A 24,234-nucleotide genomic window follows, 5' to 3' on the forward strand; every position below is an offset into this window, starting at 1 on the left:
GGAAATTATTCTTTAAATGAAGAGACAGTGAAGCAATGTAATTAAAAACTATCAATAAAGATACGAGTACGAACTAATTTTACACTGCATCTGTTTTTTGCCAAAAGTTATAAAGGTTAGGCATGGTCCTCAGGTTTTCTGGCAAGTTAACTACATGGCCCATGCTGTTGTAAAGTTTGGGCAAGTCTGCTTTCAAGTATCTGTGGCTCATACTGAAGATGCTTTCAGCAAAGACAACAGGTAGTTAAATATGCTTTAACTCTAGTTTTTTTTTGTTTTTGTTTTTTTTTTAAAGAAAAAGCTTCTTTCCTGTGCTGAAGGTCCCTTGAAGCCTGACCATGGACACTGCAACCATTTCAAAGGCAGGAAAGGCTGTGGTCTTCTCTGTGGTGTCCAGTGCCTTTGAAGTACCCATGACAGCTGCTCCCAACAGATAAGAACTTGGGGGTGGGGGGAGGGGGGGATTAATATACTTTAAAATACACCAGCTGTAAGTAGAACAAAGCTGAGCTAAAGTATATTTCTTTAAAAAACCACCAATTTCTCTCTACTGAGAGTTCCCTCAACAGATACTTCAAAAGAGAGTACTTGTGGCACCTTAGAGACTAACAAATTTATTTGAGCATAAGCTTTCGTGAGCTACAGCTCACTTCATCGGATGCATTCATTTTCCACTGCATGCATTCGATGAAGTGAGCTGTAGCTCACGAAAGCTTATGCTCACATAAATTTGTTAGTCTCTAAGGTGCCACAAGTACTCCTTTTCTTTTTGCGAATACAGACTAACATGGCTGCTACTCTGAAACCTGTTAAAAGAGAGTGACGCTGTGAATCAGCTGAAGCTGAAATCAAGAATGATGTGTGGCCGACACTAAACATTGCAGGTTCCTAGGATTTCTCCTAAATTCTTTATTAATTTTAAGTAAATTAAACTGAATTAAAAATTAAATAAAACATGCAGGTATTATTTTTAAATTACTACAAATTACATTCCAAATCCAAAAAGGAAAGAATTAATCATCCCCAAATTGGAAACCTTTCTTTTGTACGTAAAATTAAAAACTACAGAGTACGCAAATTCTAGGAGATACTAGCATATCCCATATACGGGAAAACTGGGCTTTCAGCCTCAAGCCTCAGTAAGAGGCAGATCTTTACACATTTGTGTTGTCCTTACTCACAGTACTAGTCTCTTTGAAATCAATAATCAATGGGATTACTTGTAGAAGTAAGGACCACTACTCATTTAAGATAAAGTTGCAAGACCAGGCCCTATGTGCTCAAGTTGCTAGACAGTCAAAATGTATATTTTTCTTTCCATGTATCAATTCCATTTTACAATAGCAATCAGACACTTGAGGCACAACATTTCAAAGCAATTATTTCATTTTTCAGATACTTAAGTTATTCATACTTTGGCCTGTTATCTTATTACATGACCTGAGGCATGCTATAATCATCCAAAAATGCATTACCTGTTGTATCTTATTGCTCAATTAAACAGTCAACTTTAATCAATATTTTGAAATATAGCTATTTATCCCTAAACAATGACAAAAGATATATGTCCAATAAAACAAGGCAAGGGGAAGGCTGCTTTCAAAAACGGTATAGAATCTCTCCTGATTATAAATAAAGAACAACGCAGAGGAGCGACACAAGCTATGGTAGAGATCACCAATTGTTCATGTTTGCGTGGTTTTAAGGAATATTTACGTGAAATCTGAACAGATATAACAGAGAAAGCTAGTAGGGGATAAAAATGATACATTTGAATATTCTACTGATGTTCTAGTAGCTTGATGCTTAATACTCTTTCCTTAGGTTTCAGTGATGTTACATAAAACGTAGATGTTCTTTTGATACAACAAAAGTGGTAGCGAGCCAAAACAAAATGAAACCACACAAGACCTCCTCCTACAGGATAATATTCAACTTGGTGTTTACCCTAATACTGGTATTGCTAAAGAAAGTCATTTAAAATATTAACTAAAAAATAGGTTTAAATACTGAACTTACTTCTTGTAAGTTTTTCTTCTTTTAACTTTAGCTTTTACTTTTGTGACCCAGATATCCAGGAGCCCTGAATATTGGAAGCACCAAGGTACAAGAGAAAAAATTGCTCACTGGTTTTTCAAGCCATGACATTTTAAAGAATTACTGTTTTCCTTTGAAGTATGACAAATACAGTCAAGGATTTGTCAGGGAAGCATATTTACGCCTTTGGTATTTCCAACCGTGTACATCAAGAGAAAAAATTACCACTGGTCTCAAGTAACAGTAATGTGGTAACATCAGTTTAACTTTTGGCAAACTGCAGACTAGCGTACAGTACTACAGATTACATTCTTAAAGCTATGGAAATACAATCTGTGTGAGCATTAAATGCATATTTTCCTTGCAACTTTTAAGAATCATGCACAGTGGGAGTCTGGAGAATTACATATGGCAGAGTCCACCAAGCATGTAACACTAAACTGATAGGAATGAAGCGTAAAAGAAAACTGCACCAATTTTTGCTAAGCACAATGTTCTGAAAGGCCACATGCTAAGAAGCATCTACCCTACATCTAAAATGCAAAAAAATTTCACTCCAGCTCCTTTATGTCACTCTGATGGTGTAAAGAGGTCATTATAACTGCTGAAACCATCCCCAAAGAATATTCATGTCCTACTTGAGCAGACCTACTGGAAAGGATCTATACCAAACACCTGCAGCAATCACACCTGATGTAAGAAGGATGCTGGGGAGAAGATAGCATAGTTATTCTTGGCTGAGCATAAGTTGGAGCAGTTAGTCCTCACACTTCCCTATTCCCAATTTACACTGGTGGCCAGGCAGGTCCCTTGGACAGATTGCAAAGGTGGAGAGAAACAATAGGGGGATTAAAGCCACCTTTGGCCCTTACTCCATTCCTGCGACGAGCAGAGCTGTGGATGAACATAAAATCTGTCCCAAAATCTTCATTTCAAAATGAACTTTTTCAAGTATCTTTGGCATTTCTGAGCCACTTTACTGAAGAGCAATTTACTAACACTAGCATATCAGAATCCAATGTATGGGATTGTGAACTAATTCCCCCCATTTTAATATGAGCTTTAAAATGAAATCTAAAGAACAATTTAAATTAGTGAATGATTAATTAATGATCTGATTGCTAAGCCAGTATGAAAGCAAGATAAACTCTGGTCTGCAGTTTCTGAAACTGTACTCCAATATTACTACTGCGGAAATTAATGTTGCCTTTTACCAAGATGTCACACAGCAGGTGTTAGGCTACATAATGAAAAGAGTAAAAAATGGGATACCCACTATGGAACACTTACTGCTGAGCATAGCGCTGTTTACTTGAAGAAACCACCATGCTCAGCAATGCAGGATTAGTTCCAAAACTTCTAGAGTCAAATGTGACAACTGATTAAGCAGTGCCCAGCAACATCACACAACTAGTTAAAGACGGAAAGTGATCACAGACTTCAAGTAACGAGGTATAACAGTCCCTCCCGTTTTTATGACATACTATCTTGGTCTATAAAGGTGAAGTAGTAAAAATAATCTTCACACTAGTCAAAAACAAAACCTATTCAACTGGGAAACACAGAGCTTTGAGATTTTGTTTTGACTTTTAGATCAAGGGTTATAAGATCTTCAGACTGTTCTTAGAGTTGACTTAGAACTCTGTCATAATAGAAAAGTAGCCATTTAAAGTCAGCAGACCAACAGTCATTGCCACCCAACTGTACCAGTGGGCCCGGAAACCTCATGTTAGTTCATCTTACAAAAGGCAAAGTATGTACCTTAAACAGATACCAAGATGAAGTAAAGCCTTCACTCTCCCAGGATGACTCTACTATAGATGGAGCACAGTAGCAATAACTATCTAATCATAATTGAAAAGTTAGATAAGGCATCCAGATTACAATATGTCAAACTACCACATAACACCAAAGCTGTACAGAGTTTCATCTTAGTCTATATACACTAATTTACTCCATCCCTAGGCTTTGGTTGCATGCAACTTCCTTGCTATCTTATTTGTCTCTGTAACCTCCTTAATCATCAGATCAAGCTTTTCCCCACTAATGCAAGTAACCTCTGCAATGGTCTCTGCATGTGTAAGAAACAAAAACTTATTCCCATGCTCTACTAGCAATAGGGTAAACACATCAGTGCTCCCTATCCATTTACTACAGGTAGCTTTTAATTGTGATGGACAGGAATTGTGACTATGCTTTTACTGATGAGCTCTGTACAAACAGGAGTCCAACTGTGACACAAAATTTGAATAAAAAAAAAAGTGGAACCCTGACTATTCCTTAACCATTGGTAAAATAAAAATGAGAGAATCATAGGTATTTATAGCTATAATTGTTCCAATGTGACAATATAAAGCCGTCATACCTGCATGTTACTACAGTTACATTATATGTGAGTCAAACCCTTCACAGTATACAGTGACATCATGACTGGTAACCATGACAATTCTGTCTGGGGATGTGTCAGACTCTGATTTGAAACCATCTAGTCTCTTTAATTCAATTTACCATCAAAGTGACATATCAGAAGCATTATTGTTCCACCCAAGCTCTGGACAGGACCCTCCTTCAGGACCTAGTAAAGCTATCCCATCCCTGAACTGCTCAACCCAGAGACCCTTCTTGATATAGTGAGGCAACCCAAATGTCACAGAATCATAGAACTGGAAGGGACCTCGAGAGGTCATCTAGTCCAGTCCCCTGCACTCATGGCAGGACTAAGTATTATCTAGACCATCCCTGACAGGTGTTTGTCTAACCCGCTCTTAAAAATCTCCAATGATGGAGATTCCACAACCTCCCTAGGCAATTTATTCCAGTGCTTAACCACCCTGACAGTTGGGAAGTTTTTCCTAATGTTGAACGTAAACCTCCCTTGCTGCAATTTAAGCCCATTGCTTCTTGTTCTATCCTCAGAGGTTAAGAACAACAATTTTTCTCCCTCCTCCTTGTAACAACCTTTTACGTACTTGAAAACTGCTATGTCCCGCCTCAGTCTTCTCTTTTCCAGACTGAACAAACCCATTTTTTTCAATGTTTTCTAGACCTTTAATCATTTTTGTCACTCTTCGCTGGATTCTCTTCAATTTGTCCACATCCTTCCTGAAACGTGACACCCAGACTGGACACAATACTACAGTTGAGCCCTTATCAGCGCAGAGTAAAGCGGAAGAATTAATCCTTGTGTCTTGCTTACTCCTGGCTCCTTACCCCAGCAGGATGTTCGCTTTCTTTGCAACAGCATTACACTGTTGACTCACATTTAGCTTGTGGTCCACTATGACCCCCAGATCCCTTTCCGGAGTACTCCTTCCTAGGCAGTCATTTCCCATTTTGTATCTGTGCAACTGATTGTTCCTTCCTAAGTGGAGTACTTTGCATTTGTCCTTATTGAATGTCATCCTATTTACTTCAGACCATTTCTCCAGTTTGTCCAGATCATTTTGAATTTTAATCCTACTCTCCAAAGCAGTTGCAACCTCTCTCAGCTTGGTATCATCCGCAAACTGTACAAGCGTACTGCCATTATCTAAATCACTGATGAAGATATTGAACAGAACCGGACCCAGAACCTATCCCTGCGGGATCCCACTTGTTACGTCCTTTCAGCATGACTGTGAACCACTGATAACTACTTTCTGGGAATGGTTTTCCAACCAGTTTTGCACTCACCTTATAGTAGTTCCATCTAGGTTGTATTTCCCTCATTTGTTTAAAAGAAGGTCATGCAAGACTGTATCAAAAGCTCTACTAAAGTCAAGATATACCATGTCTACCGCTCCCCCTATCCACAAGGCTTGTTACCTTGTCAAAGAAAGCTATCAGGTTGGTTTGATACGATTTGTTTTTGACAAATCCATGTGGTCATTTATCACTGTATTATCTTCTAGGTGTTTGCAAACTGATTGCTTCATTATTTTCTCCATTATCTTTCCGGGTACAGAAGATAAGCTGACTGGTCTGTAATTCCCCGGGTTGTACTTATTTCCCTATATTTGGCACTATATTTGCCCCTTTCCAGTCGTCTAGAATCTCTCCAGTCTTCCATGACTTTTCAAAGATAATCGTTAATGGCTCAGATATCTCCTCAGTCAGCTCCTTGAGTATTCTAGGATGCATTTCATGAGGCCCTGGTGACTTGAAGACATCTAATTTGTCTAAGTAATTTTTAACTTGTTCTTCCCCTATTTTAGCCTCTTCTGATCCTACCTCATTTTCACTGGTATTCACTATGTTAGACGTCCGATCACCACCAACCTTCTTGGTGAAAACCAAAACAAAGAAGTCATTAAGCACCTCAGCCATTTCCACATTTTCTGTTATTATTTCCCCCCCTCATTGAGTAACGGGGCCTACCCTGTCCTTGGTCTTCCTATTGCTTCTAATGTACTTGTAAAATGTTTTCTTATTACTCTTTATGTCTCGAGCTAGTTTGATCTGGTTTTGTGCCTTGGCCATTCTAGTTTTGTCCTTACATACGTGTGTTAATTCTTTATATTCAGCCTTTGTAATTTGACCTAGTTTCTACTTTTTGTAGGACTCTTTTTTGATTTTTAGATCATTGAAGATCTCCTGGTTAAGCTAGGGTGGTCTCTTCTCATACTTCTGAGGGCTGAATGTGTTGCCTCTGCAATACGTCCTACTCATGCCAGCCTGGAAACACAAACCTGGGCAGGGAACGGAATCTAGGTTTCCCTCATGGAAATACAAATTTGTATTAGCCCAAAAATCTAGATAATGGATTACCTGCAGCTTATGGAGCTATCATATCATTGCTGTAAATCAGAAAGAAGTCCTTTATTTAGAAGATAATAATGCTGCTGCAGCCCATAAAATGGCTCAATCCTCTCAGCCCCCAAAAGGTTTTACTGAAGAGCCAGAGTAGTTGTGAAAGGGAAAGGAACAGAAAAATAAGAAGCTTCCTACAATAAGCAGAAGCAAGCTATTACATCCTGTAAGCCAGAGAGTTACTGTAACTGCCTATCAAAATTAGGCATTGGAAAGGCTTATTACATCTTTAAAATGATAATCTATCAAAACCACTTAAATAAGAATCTTTTCTAAAAACATAGCTCGTGCCAAAAAATGAATAAAAATATTAAAAACAAGACTAGACTAAAACTAAATTATCTAATTTTTTGATAAGAGAAAAAATAGACAGGGGCAGTCAAGCCATTTTATTTTTTTTATAAATGCATTTTTTATTTTTGTAGGGCTGGGAATCCTTTAGGAAACAGTCAGTGCCCAGAGATAGAAAAATAGATGTAGAGGAAACAAGGAGCTTTTGTATTTAATGCATGGCTTTGCAAACAGAGTAGCCAGCTTTGACAGAAAGGAAAGAATGCCAACATAATGAGCGAGTCAGACCAAGAGTAGGCTGGACGCTGGAACTGACTACATAGAAAAGACAAATGCCACCAAATAAAAACGTAGCTGTGTTGGTCCCAGGATACTGGAGAGACAAAGTGGGTGAGATAATATCTTTTATTGGACTTGGATATTGGATAATAACTTTTGTTGGTGAAAGAGACACGCTTTCTTCAGCTATTTGTAGCTCAAATGCTTGTCTCTTTCACCCACACTAGTTGGTACAATAAAAAATATTACCTCACCCACCTTGTCTCACCAAATAAAAATGGCAGACTGACCTGTTGCTCATATCTTTGTTTGAGTTCTTCAAACTGCCAAGAGAATTCTTTTGACTGCTTTTCACGGAGAGATTTTGATCTGCTTAGATCTGATTCCACCTTTTCCATCTACAAGGTAAACAAAGGGAATATTTAGTTTTTAAATGCAGAGCTTCAAAAACATTTTGACACATTTTTGATAGATGATGGTTAATCAAAGACGTAAAGATAAAAGTCAATAATAAAAAATCCCCATTTGTAAGGAAATGAACATATCAGTATGTTGAGGATCATTATTTAATTACACAAATATATCACCTATATCACCAGTTTCTGATTAGCATGCAAGGTCTTATTTTTCATTCAATAGTTGTAACATCCCACAAAAATCAACTGAATATTATATATACATGACTAAAAATACTTTATTTAAAAATATACTGCTTGTTGAAAATTTAGTGAAAGTAATGCTCTGAGTTGGATGCACAAACTATACATTTAAAATACATTTATCTTAAAATCAGTAAAGAACTTTAAACGAGAATTATTTGGCAGCAAGTTCTCTGAAAACAGTCATTGCCTATGAATAATGAGTCACAGATTCCCCTATATGGTAATAAAGGAAGCAATTTCATAACTCAGTTAACAAAGGCTTTTGTATCAAAAGCACAACTATCATCTCTGTGTCACGTGTCCAAGGTTTATGTACATACAATACGATACCGCACTTCTTACCCACCAATTCCTTTTAGATCTAGTTCCTAACCTAAGTAGCAGTACCTCCCTAAAGGGGGCAGAAGAGAGAAGGGGAATATAGCTATCAGGAATCCACTTTCTGCTGCAAGTCCATCAGCTATACCGGAAGAAAAACAACAATGAATTTCTGTACCCCAAGCTAAAATTCCTATTTGGCCTAAAAGAGTGCCCATAGATGTATTTGTCACTGGGCTCAAATCCCACTTCTAAGCCAGATAAGGAGGAGGAAAGTGATCACTAACAATGGGGAAGCCATTTTAATTAAAAGTTATCTCAAGTAAAGGGAAAGATGCATGGCCAGGAATTGTTTTCCCAGATATAGGAAGGGGACAAACTGCAGCACTGAGGGTGAACAGAGGTCACTAGGCTGCAGGCGGAGCACAAACAGCAAGGCCTCTCTTCCATGTCCCCCGAGTAAGCCCTTAAAAAAGGAACCTCGGTTGCTATCACCACCTTCTCTCTCCTCCCTATCCAGTTTAGACCCATCCTTGTAGCCCATTATTTCCCCATCTCACACATCAAAGAAAGGGAGGCCCCTTAGTTTTCCCCAACTAAACTTTACAAAAATGAAAAACTAAAGCAAAATAAAGTCCAAAATATTAACAGAATCATCTTTTTAATATGAAAAGGTTATAAAAATTGACACAGAAAGTATATACAAATAAAGTAATATATTAGATAAACTCTACAAATAAAACAATATGTTTCTGTTATTTAATCTCTAGCACAGAGTATGCATATTGGCCACAAGTGCAATGAGGTTTTTTGATTCTCATTTGCCAATCCCAACAAATACTAGAGCCAAAATATTGTCACAAATTCTGTTTATTCATTTTTTGGCAGTTACTATTTGGCTTTGTAAATACTTTTCTTTTGTGAGTGATGTGTATACAGTGCTTTTAATCTAGACTTCTATAAACCAGTCTGATTTTTCTCCCTTTGTCTTTGATGTAGCATGCAATGTATGCTATTAAAATCAATTGGCTAACACTTGAAGAAGCATGTATGAAAATATCAGTTATATTTATACCCACATAAACACCAATAAATGAAGTTTTGTCACAGGACAGCCACCTAGATCAGGAAAAAACAAAGCTGAGTTTAAAGTTGAAATTGTTTCAGTCACCCATCTAATGGACATCAGATGACTTAATAACCATGAGCTTATTGAAAAATAAGAAGCAGACTGCAAGTAATTTCACAAAGTCATAAATTACATGAATAAATAAACCAAATATCAATTATACTAACTGATAATACCAGACCCCACTCCATTTGTTACTTCCTTAATTAACATAATGAAAAAAGGATTTCCTAAGTTTAATATTTACAGTAACTATTTTCAGAATCCAGTGTTGCTATAGTTACTACAGATTTCATTTTATGATGTCGGTAGGTCATTCTATGCTCTATCCAACTAGGAGAAAGCAATAGCATTTGCTCCAATATTATATCACTTTGTCTTTGGAAGAACGTATGTAGCTTATTTGAGAATTGGGTGCATGTGTGGAGGGGAAATGAGAAAGGACGGGTGAAAAGAGAGCTTCAGTATTGTTTCTCTGAAGTACTACTTGAAGCTTAGTCACTGTAGCATAGTTTCCTACGTCTTACATTATCATTTGCTCTTTATGAACTTGACCCCAAGAGGTTCATAACCTGCAAGCCTCACTGAAGTCAATGAGAGTTTGAAGAGTTCAGTACCTCTCAAAAACAGTCCCTATATTCTGAACTGCTTGATAACTTAGAAGTTTAGAAGGCATGACTGCCACATGCTATCAACATTTACAACATGGTTTGACATGTCTTAGCTGAAAAAAAATAGCCTTGAAATACTTGTTATACAGAAAATTGTGCTACATGCTTAATAAACTGATTTTCTCTGTCAAGAAGGAATGTTCAATTGACATCTGAGTTTTCCAGGTTTACAGGATGAACATATAGGGCCCAATTCTGCCACACTTGTCACACTGGGTAGTACAGTACCTTATTCTGAAAGGAGCCCCACTGAAAGTAAAGGAATTAGTCAACTTGTGTAAATTTGGTATAATTAATCCCACAGAGCTATGTTAGAAACCTAGGGGTAGACTGTGCTACTTGAGCACCTCAGAGTAAGTGGTGGCATTGTGTTTCAGAGCGACCAGACCGCAGCAGCAAGCCTCCCAGCCAGGGTTGACAAACTCAGGATCACACTACTGCACTACAAATAACTGTGTAAACCATGCTGGAGGCTTGTGCTCAAGCTCTGAAGCCTACGGAAGGGGGTAGTCTTCAAAGCCCAAGTTCTAGCCCAAGATGCAACTTCAAAGTGCCATCTACATAGTTATTTTTAAAGAGGTAGCTCAAACCCCGCAAGCCAAGTCTGTTGACCTGGGCTGGGAGGCTCACTGCCAGGCTTGCAGCAGGCTGTGTACATGTACCCAAGAGACTGGAGAGTAATTTGTGACACCCTTTTGTGGGGTGCACCATAATCCTCTCCAAGTGGCCAGTCAGATCCACTGGCTGGAGCTTGCATAGGAAAAATCATTGCTCCATCTATTGTCCGTTCCCTCTCTGCTCTGAAGGGAAGCATTTGGCACATAGCCCTTTGTTCTCCCCCCTAGTGCCAGAGCTGCAATTCAGGCAGATCTTAAGTGGCCATGCAAGGGAAAGGGGGACTCTTACTTGCTTCTACTCCTCTATATGGTCACAAAAAGCTTGGCACGAGGCTCTCATTAAACAGTAAATCCAAAGAAGATCATTCTTAGTAGATGCAACGTCCATTTAATATTCTCCACCAAAACTCTCAAAAATACTCTAATTTTTTTCTGCTATTAGAGACTACTTTCTAAGTAATATCATGATCCTTTGAAATATGCCCATATACTTTGCTACTTTCACTTCAATTCATTTCAATCCTTCACAGACAAATCACCAATGGTAAATGGGCACTTGTGTTAAGGATTTTTTTTTCACAATCATTAATTAAAAAAAAGCACATTGAAAATGTCAGCGTTAAACCAGAAATTGTCAAGGTATTTCAAGGCAAAACTGTATTATCAATCTAATTCTTACCAATAAAGTACAAGAAATAAACAGACATTCTACTGTGCCTAATTAAGCATTTCAAAAGCAAATGGGCACCATTTGGGGAGGTGCGGGGAGCTAGTTAGATGGCTGGAAATTTGCTTGAATCAAAGAGTTGCCAAAATGCTGATTCTCCCAAAAAGGTCAAGTTTTACCACAACAATCATGTGGATCAAGTGTTAATAAATGATGTCCAGATGCAGACGTATTTCTGTTGTACTGTAAGCAAAGTAAGGTTAGACCATACATTAATGGAATTCCTATTATATTATCAACAGTGTAAGTTCTACACATAAAAAAAATTCCTTTGTCAAAAATCTTCTCCTAAACCACTACATAAACATTTACTCAGACAAGCACAGCACAGCTCTCACATATCAAATAATTTGCATAATACTAAAATTTTATAATAGACATCAACAATCAATAGACTACCTCCACATAAGGTAATACTTATCAGCTCTAAATGTACCTATTTGTTCATTGTGTGCCTGATATCCATAGGTGTTGATAACCTACAGCTCTCACAAAATCAATGGGAGTAAAAGGTGGGTAGCACAACCTCCCCCTTTGCCCACTCTACTGGCCCCAAATGGTTCCTATAGTTGAGGTTCAATGGAGTCAGTCCAGATTTACACTGGTTTAATTGAGTGGAGAATTTGCCTCAATACATTTAATTTTTAACATTAAGGACCATATTCTGATGCTCTTATTCATGTTGAATAGTACCTTACTACTTACAGAAGTCACAGACTACTCATGCTGTAAAACTACTCAGAATTCTGCCTTAAATGAATAATATCTGAAATATTCATACAGACAAAATGTTTAACAGTTGGTCAGTTCAAACAATAAAAATGTGAAGTTTTACTGCCTATCTAGTTCAAAAAAGAACTAGATAAATTCATGAAGGATAGGTCCATCAATGGCTATTAGCCAGGATGGGCAGGGATGGTGTCCCTAGTCTCCATTTACCAGAAGCTTGGAATGGGTGACAGAGGATGGATCACTTCATGATTACCTGCTCTATTCATTCCCTCTGGGGCACCTGGCATTGGCCACTGTCGGAAGACAGGATACTGGGCGAGATGGACCTTTGATCTGACCCAGTGTTGCTGTTCTTATGTTAAAAAAAGAAATTCTCAGCTATGAACAAATTTCTTTAAATTAGCGTATCATTTTACACAGTGTTTCACTATTACAGTTTTTCATTGCTTAACCGTAGCGTGTTGAGTGTCTATGAAACTACAATATAATACCCCGATGAGGGAAACAACAATCCAAGTCAGTATGCAAAACACACAAAAATTAAACAAAGACTCTGATACAAACCAATAAGATCATGGAGATTAAAAATTATGGCTATTGCTTAATTCATTTTCCCAGGCCTAAGTACAACAGCACATAGTAAATTACATCTCATACTGCACTGGAACTCCTGTAATAACCAAGCACACCGATAAGCCAAATAAAGAATGTCGTGTAAGCATTTGTTCTGCAGTTCCTCACTTGTGATGGATTTCTCTCATCATTATGTCATTTAACAACCTTGCTAATGTCTTACATATCAGGTGGATAATGCCGTAGGTGGTGGTGGTTTTATATACCAGACACAGGGAATTCTTCCATTTTTTCTCTCTCTCTGTCCCCAAAGTTCCATCTTGTTGTGAGTGTGTCTCAGGTGAGGAGAACTTCCTCCAAAATAGGTCTACACTGACAGCATTATTACAGCGAAACAGCAGTAGCTAGCACTAGACTAGTGACACTTCCTAAGTTATACGTCAAATGCAGTTATCTAAGGCAGAGAATTAAAAGGATTTGGTCTTTGAGTCATTCTTTCTTTGTCAGTAAAAATCAGTTCAATACTGAGCAGAAGCCATTATCTGCATGCCCCAAACTGTAAACTCCCCAGAACAAGGCAGGGTTTTCCTATGTATTTATTCAACTGCTAATACAGAGAGCCCCAATTCTGTTTCAGCTCTCTGGGCGAAACCATAATACAAATAATAAAGAAAGAGAAGATCACAATGACGACAACAACTAGGGCAGCCTGCTATAGTGAAGAGGATATACAGTCAAATTTTCAATGAGGCATCCTAAACTACTCATTTTAAAACTAGCAACTGCAGAAAATAGAGGGTAAATGCATGCAGGTGAGACTATTTGCCTACATGAATATAGGGTTTTGCAGCACCAGTCAGAAAGCTCCTCTGACAATTTGGCCATTAACATTTTCTCTCTTTGGTGAATTAAAATAAATCACAAATATTTTACTGTCTTAGATAGCTTCTATATTTCTTTCTCTACCGTTGTTTCACACCATGATATCTGTTTAAGAACAAAAACAGTCAATTGTTGAGCACTACCCACCAGTTCCATTCAGTAAGATCACAGAAACCACTGTTTGTCATAAGGCAGTCTCTCACTACAATTCAATAAGAATATAAAAACTGCCATACTGGGTCAGACCAATGGTCTATCAGCCCACTATCCTATCTTCACAGTAGCCAGTTCCAGGCGCTTCAGAGGGAATGAACAGAACAGGTAATCATCAAGTGATCCATCCCCTGTCACCCATTCCCAGCTTCTGGCAGACAAAGGCAAGGGACACTCAGGTTTTGCATCTCTGCCCACCCAATACTTTGGATGAAGCTGAAGGTATTATGAACCTGGACTGAGGAGGCATCAGTGAATGAAGCCGAAAGAAAGACCAGTTTGGTTATCTTAAATACATTTTCTCTTTCTGTATTTAACATACAAATGGAATGGTATTCAGCACATAGAAAATGAAAAAAATACATGGCAATTTTATGGAATTCAGTAAAATGTATTTTTAAATTTCCTGGAGCATTTCAATTTTTTGTTTCTTTTTTTTTTTAAAGGAAATTAAAAAAAACTTGTCAAATGTCTTCATGATGAATATATTTTCAGGATTATTTTGGGAAAACTTTTTCTTGAAAACAAGTAAATTTCTGGCTCAATGAAACCATATCTTCAATAAGAATTAAAATACATTTCTCACTTGGAGCAGAAGTAAAAATTTATTTATTTAAGTAATCTTGGAGGAACTAAAGGAGAGATTCAGATTAGAGAAAAATGTAGGACAGTGACTTTGAAATTTTAGGGCCAGTTTTATTGCCCTCATGGGTCTAGTTTGCAAAATAAAAGTTGCCCTTTCAAAACAGACTCACGGCTTTTTTATTTCATAATTCCATTATCGGCTCTCCGTACAAGACTTTTAAAACAGAAAATGCCTTACAGCTCTGCTGCTTTTACACTGAAGACTTTGCAAGAAGCAAAACCAGCATTTCACAACAACAAAAACAAATGTTCAAAATATAGGCTGCATGCAAAGCACTACTGCTTTGTTTCTCACCCATATTTGGTACATATCACACCACTAATATGAATTTAAAAGTTAATGATTTCTGAATAACATATATATATCTGAATAGTATTTATCTCAATTATGTTTATGCTACATTTCATTTCAGTTATCGGTAATTATTTGTAAAATGTTTACTCCTTTTCCATCATTTTACCAAATCAATTTCATACTGAAACAATACAGTAAACAAAAAAAACTTCTCACATAAGAATCTCTCTGCGCTGTACATGGATTATGCAGAAGCAATCCCTTTAAGCAGTTGTAAAATGTTGATTCTTATAGTATCATACATTCGTACAGCTCCTTTCATCCCAAACAATACTGAAGCACAAATAATATTTTACAGAGATCTACTGATGGCCAGAAGTGGCAACTGCAACAAGACCACATCTTCCACTATTTCTGTTGCTCTCCAATGCAAGAGGAAAGCCTCAGAACTGAAACAATCTCTATTTTATAGAAGTGTTCACCAGGATGCTTTACCACCAGTTGCCCCTTAAATCCATTCTAAGTCTCATGCTACATCATCCTGTAATAAGAAACAAGTGGATTTTCCCATTAAAGAGGCAAGTTGCAAGGCAGAATGGATCAGATCAATTCACTAGACTGAGATACCATAAGCATTTTTATGACATTAGTAGGCCACTCCATGTACCTGTGTCTCCCTTTATTTCTCATCCCTTCCCACTCTACTGTTCCTCCTAGCTCCTTCGGGCTAATACATTAATCTAGTTTGTTCTGTAAAATGACTAGCACACTAAGTAGTATGTAAATAAATTATCATTAATAGTAATTTTCAAGTGGGGAAAAACGCTTTTGTTGTCATCTGCTCATCAGTGACCACCATCAGAATGAGCCTGGGTCTGTTCTTATTGAAACCATTGCAAAATTCCCATTAATAGGAGAATGACATGTCCCTAAAAGAATAGCCAGAGAGACAAAGTTGAAAAAGTGGGAAAGTATAGACTTTGTTCCATAAAAGTATATAAACTAACACATTTTACTCTGAATCCTGGAAAAGCTCTAATCAGTAATACAACTGTAGACAGCCATGTAACAATGACAATCCTGGCTTTCTTATAAAGATGAATCAACTGCTAACAGCCCCCTCTGACTTGCTAGCAAAGTCACTACATTGTGAAAGATTTTGATGTAGCACTATCAAGTGAAACATGTTTCTGGCATTATAAGATCAGAATATGCTACCCTACTGAGACAGAGAGTTTCAGAAAGGCTGGCATTGTGACCTTCTCACCTGCTGTTTCATTTCAGCATAGACTTTTTCTGAGTTCAACTCCACCTGCCGCTTAAACTCCTCCAGGGCAGCATCTGCCTGCTGGGCCTGCAGCTTCTGTACCTCTGTCACCCGAGTCAGCTGCTCCTCCTTCTCCCTAGAAAGTCACAGAAAATTTTCAGAGTTCAAGTATCAAATAAAAGAACAAGTGTGCTGGTGTAAAAGAAAGGCCTTTAACCCTATCAGTTTAAAATAGTATTCAGGTTTCAATTTCCTGTCCCAGCTTATGCCAAACTTTCCTCAGTAATACTTTGAAGAACAGAACAGTAACCTGGGTAAGAAGTCTAGAATTATTTTTCACTTTCTCTTATTGGATTTAGCAAGCCTGTACATAGTACGGATATCATGAAAGCAACACCACCTTCAAAGCCCTCAACTAAGTCATGACAGCTTAAATAATACAGCTTTATTGTGCCACATATAAACTCTTTCTTTAATCTTTCCTTCAATAACTATAATGTATCTTCCACTGATATTTAAATGAAAAAAATGCTTTACAGTAAGACTATATTGTTCCATTAACTGACCACGATCATGTCCCCTGTACATCTCTGCCAAGGGAGACAGGATTATTCAACTGCCTGGCATAAAATGTTAGTATCGAGAACATGAGGCACATGGTACCTGCATAGTCAAATCTAGTGAAAACCCTTAATACTATGTTTTAGAGTAGCAGCCATGTTAGTCTGTATTCACAAAAAGAAAAGGAGGACTTTTGGCACCTTAGAGACAAACAAATTTATTTGAGCATAAGCTTTCAGGGGCTATAGCTCACTTCATCGGATACATCAATACTATGATACCTATTCAGCCTTTACAGAAGTGACAGGAGTTAAATTTCCAAGTCTTATTATCCCAAGGCACTATATCTTAATATATCAAAGAATGAATTACTATTTTTAGGAGTCTGTACACATATTTGCATTGTTGTTTTTAAAATATTTACAAATTATCAAGATGTAACAAAACTATCAAGATATACATATGTAAATATATGTATATAAGCAAAAAATCATATGCATCTGCCACTGTACTGACATATCACTGTCCTAATTAGTAAATAATTTTTACACATTTTGATGCAAACTTTTAAAAGGAAGAAAAATAAGTTAATCAGAAATGTTTAAGGATACTACATTTTAAATATCAAAGGCTAGATCATAGAAACACCTTTTAGCACACATAGGCATAGCATGGTGGCATAAATGGCAACAGAAAAATAGTTAAAACAAGGCCTGGATCGAATAGTGGTTCTGGTTGACATTTTCATTTTATACACAGGGATAGCTCCTTATGGTGAATATCCCATTTCTTGACTCAAATGATTGCCATTAAAATCAGACATGTTAGAAATGGAAAAGACCAACTGAGTTATCTAACCCATCACCCTGCCAGCACTGAGCTCACTATACACCAACAAGGAATCTTTTAATAAAGGTCTGGGAACTGCCAATTCTGATATGCTGGAAGTTGTTGCATTCACATCCGCTTCTACTGCTTTCATAACACACTTTGACAAAGAAAGCATCCTAAATCTTCGCAAGTTGGAGGACCAGAAGAGGATTCTATCCTCCAAAAGATCAAATAACTTTTGTAGATTATGGCTAAATACACACAGAAAACTAAATGGTGATGTAACACAAAAATATATTTGAAAAAATACCCTACATTTCTGCTGACCTGTACCACCGTAAGAGAACTCAGACGTAAGGAGACTGGGAATTCTCTAATATAGAGCATACCTATTTTTCCCCCCTCCATGTAAAAAAGGAACTGGGGACAACAAAAAGACACACATGCTAATTTTAATTATGATGTTTAGTTGGATTTTCTCACAAAATACATTGGAAATATCCTGGTGAAAACAGTTCTGCCATTTTTCTTTGTCAACCACCTTAGCCTTTTCATGCTCTCGCCGTAATATTGTTAGCTGGTAATATATAACCCTTAGGCAAACATTCTTTATGCTCAATGCCAAAACATTTCCATTTTCTAGTTTCCTTTTATGGACTGCGTAAAGATGCAATCCTCTACATGAATTTAATGCACCACATTTCCAACCCACTTACATACCAGTAGCTTGTTCTTTTCACAAACAAGCAGTACCAGCTGTTTTTTCTTTATATAAAACATTGTTTTATTTCTGTAACAGTCCCTTAATTTAACCTATGAAAATTAAATATTGCTTCTTGGTTACTTTTAAAACTATGTACATATTAAGTTGGCTCAACCTCCTTTGCATTCCCTATGATCTTGTCTGAACAATGTAGGTCTCCCCGTATTCTTTTACACTAGCACACTTTTCTCATGTTTCATTAAGCCAAAGTTCTTTGGAGTGATATATACTTAATGGCATTTCCTTTGTTTTGTCATGTTTCACACTTTAAGCAGAAAAATAATAATGATGATTCATAACATTTGGCAATTCTATGGTAGCTTCCACCCAAGATTCTCAAAACACTTTACAAACATTATTGGATTACTCTCAAAATATTGCTGTGAGGAAGGCAGGGAGCACCATTTTTCTGATAGGAAACCTGAGGCACAGCAAGGTTAGGCAACTCGTCCAATGACACAGCAAGACAGTGACTGAGCCAGGAACAGACCTCAGAACTCCTGACTCCTAGTTCTATGCTTGAACTACTAAACCATTCTCCCTTTTAAAAGATTACACACAGATAAGTGGCACAAAACCAATATATGGTTTTATCTCTCTGTAGATTCAATGTGCAGAGGGAACTTCTAGGTTTTAATTTGTATCATACCATATGATAGTCAGGAGCTATGGGTTTAATGATATTTGATACAGTTTACAATTACAAAAACACAGGCAAATTTCTCAGAACTTATGTACTGAGTATAGCTCAATTGCCAAGAATCCTCCTGCACTATCACATGACAGTTGAGTCATGCATTGAGCCAGACACTTTACCTTCATATCTAGACCCAATCATCCCCCTGAAATCCATGCACTGACAGGGGGCATCTGCATGTAGAAATTGGGGAAGGAGAAGGTTCAAAGCAGAGATAAGAAGAACATGTATCATTCCCCCCTCTTCCAGCCCCATTGGGATTCTACAAGAAAATTAATGCAGCATAGGTTGAATTAATTTTCCGCTGGGTCCCTGTATGCTGTAGAACCTCTTTAAAGTGAGGCAACAAAAGCAGACAAACTGGAGAGATCCTAGCAGAATGCCACCAGTAAGGTGCTGCTCAGGAGAACTAATTTAGAGGAAACATGGCAAGGGGAATCTCAATGTCTTTGTAATCCTCCCCAAGGCCCCTACCGTAGGTAACTCAATCCTGGGAGACAATTTACTCTTCCTGTCCATCTGAAGCCTTAGCATCAATTCCAGATAAAAAGTAAACTCAAACATGCAGCCTATTCAAACATATCCCCACTGATAATTGACAAGAGACAATGGAATTAATTGTCTAGCCAATAACGTGATAAAGTTAAATTTAAAAGGAGGTGTCAGCAGGGCCAGCTCCAGATTTTTTGCCATCCCAAGCGGCAGGAGGGGGGTGGGGGTCGTGAGGGGAGACAACCCCGATTGAGCTGCTGCCGAAGTGGAAGGGAGGGAATTAAGGACCTGCCACCGAATTGACGCTGAAGACCTGGACATGCTGCCCCAATAACTGATGGAGTGTTGCCCCTTTCTATTGGCCGCCCCAGGCACCTGCTTCCTTCGCTGGTACCTAGAGCTGGCCCTGGGTGTCAGTCTTCATGCTATTAAAGAACTTCCTAATTGGTTTTCATGCATCCACTTTCTTGAAGACTAGAGTTTCATAGTGAAATATTATGAAATAAATGCAATGAACTCTACTTAACCTTTAGAAATCTGATTTTATGTACGCACCTTCCTTTCCTTCAAGGATTTAATCCCATGAACTGATACAACATGCTCATTATAATCAGGAATAAGACTTCATTTTTTTCAAGGGTGTGGGCGTCAGTACTGTCTACTTGTTATGCATTTAAGATTTATATTGGAGCTTAGAAAACATGTACAACAATGGACTGTGGTTCACAAATGTAAGAGCAGCTTTATTTTTTCCCCCAGACATTGAGCAGTGTGCCTTGCATGAAGCACTAAAATATTCACTTTGAAGATTATTTTTTCTGTTGTACTAGTTGTGGGGCCCAGTACAATGCACTTACATCACTCAAATCCCCTAAAGCTGAGCTGGCATGAATATAAAAAAAAAAAAAGGGTGAATTTACTCTTTGGCCCCAATTTATTTATAAAAAAGCAGCAAATTCCCCTTGTGTCAGTGTATAAAGGGTAAGGCAACAGAATTAGCAGTCTTACACAAGCACAAATTATCACAGTTAAAGTTGACTATGAAGACTAGGATGGCAATTTGAGAAAGAAGCACTGTGAAGTGTATTTATAAATGGAGTATAAAATGTTTTTATTTACTTTTCCTTACTGCTTCATCATAATCATTTCCCTCGGCTTCTAGAATGTCTTCCTGGAGAAGATAATCAAATGCAGTAAGCTATTACAGTATTACAAATCATATCAATGGAAAACAGGGGTGGTCCAGTGATTTACATGAGATAGAATAACCCCGAGAGGCTCTCTCAGATGTAGTATGAACCAGTATTATTGTGAGTAAGGTTCCCAAGGGCCTTTGGATGCCTACCACAATAAAATAAATACATAAATAAATAAAGGCAACACTGGCAGAATGGTAACCTAGGGTAGGGAAGATAAGCCAATCTATAAACCAGCCATTCCCAGCATAAAGAACCCACCAAGCACAAGTCTTCCATTCATTATGACATTTCAAAATTCTCTCTCTCTCTCTCTCACACACACACACACTTAGATATGTATAAACACTTACAAAACATTCCTGGGTGATTAATTTTATTCCCTACCCCCACTGCTCAGCACACACACAATCTGTAATTTCTAGGGGTTTTCAGTAATATTGAAAATTTGTAGGTCATAACAGTCCTTAATGTTTTCTTGTTAAAATGATACCAGTCAGTCAGATTCATGACTATGTAAGCTCTTTGCCAAGTCCTCTTATATTTCTGGCAGCTGTGGAAACCCACTTACAGGGACTCAGCGGCCTAATGCTTATAAAGTTTGGTGAAACCTATAAAAGGAGATGAAGTAATCACTTTGACAAAGATTTATTTTACAGAAGAGTACGTTTTCCTGCAGCCTAATGGCACGGGCACAGAAGACAAGAGTCTGAAATATCCAGTTTATGAGCAAGGTGTATGTACTAAAATTCAGCATGAAACATGCCACAGTAAGGCAAAATTGCTCTCCCTTTCCATGCTTTCTATGCCAAAAATATTTGTGAAGACAGTATTAACATAGATGGCTTCATTTACAATCCTGAGATTTGTCATGTGCCAGCCACTTCAACTTCCTTAAAAATAAAGAAAAAGAATTTTTAAAAGGAACACATTAGCATAGTCTACCTTCTGCTAAGTATTCCTGCCATTTAAAATTGATGTATTTGGCTAACCTAGGCATTTGGCAACTACTGAAATCACTGAAAGCTTTTTCTATGGAAGCTAGAATAATGCCCATTATGTTAATTTTGGGATCAGATTCTGACTTGGATTATGTGCCTGTTTAAGGGCATAAGAGTGGATTAAGAACCCAATTTCTTTCCCAGTGTGTGATACCATGACTTTAGGTTCATGCCACTAGGTGTAGGCAAGGCTATTCACCCATTTACACTATCCCTGGAGCAGCTGAGTGAGGACTAAATGGAGATTCCCACTCACTGTCATTGGAGCAGATATAGTGCAGGTGAGTAATAATTTACCGATGGTGTAGGCCAGAAGAATATTACTACTCCCCAGCAGCTAGGAAGATGCAGAGCATGGACTGTTAGTCAGAAGTATGACACCTGAGTCACAGTGCCTCCTAGGGCTGTTCCTGGAAGGTGAGGGCTTAGGAGCCATCCGTTTGCTTAGGGCCACAATCTAGCCCTTAGTTACTGATAGTCACACCAGCTACAATATGGATAATGACAGGAACATTTCATCATTATTAGTTTCTGAGAGTGGCATGCTGACCGCAAGCCGTAACAGCTTCACAATCCCAGGGTAGTTAAAAAGAAAAAAAAATTTAAAAATGGTCACAAGAAAAGAAAACAATGTAATTTATAATGCCCAGGTATCATTGTGGAGTTGCACTGAAGCAAGGGAGATTTAGGTTACGTATTAAGAAAAACTTCCTAACTATAAGGATAGCTAAGTACTGGAACAGGCTTCCAAGGGAGATTGTGGAATTCCTATCATTAGAGATTTTAAAGAACAAATGAGACCAGTGGTTCTCAAACTTTTTTTTCATGGACCACTTGAAAATTGCCGAGGGTCTCGGCAGACCACTTAATGATCTTTCCAAATGTTGTTTGTACCGGTAGCTAACTATTGTAAAGCTAACTTTGGATAAAAGCACTATATTAAAACACCCTTAATAATAATTTATATTTTTTTGTTCTACAAATAAAAGCACACAACTCATATTTTCATATCAGCAGTCTTACCTTTCTAATGTGATCGATGTGCCCTCTCTCCCCCGCCGCAGCAGCCCCTGAGCTGGAGCTGGGAAGGAGGGGGGAGGTATCTCCCTCTTACCCCCACTGCAGCAGCCCCTGAACTGGGGCTGAGAAGGAGGGGGGTATCTCCCCACGACAGCAGCCACAGAGCTGAGGCTGGGAAGGAGAGCCGTCTGTCCCCGGCAGCTGCAGCCCTGGAGGTGGGGAAAGTCACCTCTTTCTCTGGTCGCCGCAGCCCTGCACATCCCAAATTCCCTCCCACCTACCTCCTATTCCCCGCAAGGCCACCATCTCACTTTTCACGTGTGTCTTCTCCAGGGTCAAGGCACTTAATTAATGGAGCCATGCCTGTGCGGATTCACTAATTAGGTGGATGGCCCCTCATTCTCTCATGTGCGACCGCCCAGATGCACACCTTAGAAGGAACTATCTGCGGACCACCTTTAAATGGAGCTTATGGACCACTGGTGGTCCACAGACCAGTTTGAGAACCTCTAGATTAGATGAATACCTATCTGGGATGGTCTAGGTATACTTGGCCCTGAATCATCATAAAGAACTGGATTAGATGACCGCTCAAGATTCCTTCCAGACCTATGAATTTGTTATTCTTTTCAATGCAATTGTCCTCATGATTTAAAATGTCTTTCCTACCAGAAGAATAAAGAGAATTTCAGACGGGTAGTAAATACTCAATAGTTCATTCATTAAAGTGTATAAAAAGATTGCATTTAATATATATTTGGTTTCTAACATATCTCAAATACTTTTGGAAACTTAATGCCTTTTTGTTTCAAATTTTCTTGTTTTTCCCCCTATATGTATTAAAAAATAATGCAACTTAAACAGCTCTGGGATACCACCACTATAAAACCTACTGTTTCCAGTTTGAGTTATCTTACCCCAGTATCAACTATCTAGAAAGATCTCCTCTATCACCCCCACCCTTTTGTCTTGTGCAGTGTGGTCTAAAATGGCCGGGGATGGGTGGGTGGGGGGGGAGGAACTGCCTAAAACCTATTGTTCAACTGCTATGTCACACACTTCAGTGCCATCCAGGTGCAGAAAAACAGCTCAGCTAGACGGAGAGGGGAAAAATTGCCTCAAGTTCAAATACAGCACTCCCCTCAAAACAAAAGGAACTTCTCAGTTAAAGTTCCCAAGCGGTTTCCTAACCACCTTAACTCTGCCTAGGCTCTCACTGAGCTGTAACAGCATCGGGCAAATACAAATTTGGCTTTTGTGGCAGATATTTAAGAGCCCTCTTTAGAAGAAGTCTCGTTGTTATGTAATAAGCATTATGCAAACAATGTGCACTTAATTGGGTACTTAACGGAAGCACCCCGTATGTAATAAGTCTTCCCATGCAGCTACCCATTTTACGTTCAACTATATATTAGCTTCTGTTCATTCCCTCTGAAGTACCTGGCATTGGCCACTGTTGGCAGACAGAATACTGGGTTAGATGGACCTTTGGTCTGACCCAGTATGGCCGTTCTTATTTAGGTGGCCATGAGCAGCAGATCTAGGGG

The 24,234-nt window shown here is 38.2% G+C and overlaps 1 protein-coding gene across 9 annotated transcripts in view; it reads right to left on the reverse strand.

Moving 5' to 3' along the window:
• CEP112 (centrosomal protein 112) overlaps positions 1-24,234 on the reverse strand; it is a 362,242-nt gene that overhangs the window by 194,857 nt on the left and 143,151 nt on the right. For all 9 annotated transcript variants that reach the window (XR_012154913.2, XM_073311622.2, XM_073311620.2 and 6 more), the window contains 2 exons: positions 16,127-16,262; positions 7,686-7,793 (listed from right to left, as the gene is read on the reverse strand). Coding sequence is in view for 8 of the 9 variants with exons in the window: in XM_073311622.2 (XP_073167723.1) it covers positions 7,686-7,793; positions 16,127-16,262 (244 nt within the window). In the remaining variant the exon portion in view is untranslated. The remainder of the gene's footprint in view (positions 1-7,685; positions 7,794-16,126; positions 16,263-24,234) is intronic.

This window comes from Lepidochelys kempii, chromosome 14, assembly GCF_965140285.1.
Source record: "Lepidochelys kempii isolate rLepKem1 chromosome 14, rLepKem1.hap1, whole genome shotgun sequence".
NCBI lineage: Eukaryota > Metazoa > Chordata > Testudines > Cheloniidae > Lepidochelys > Lepidochelys kempii.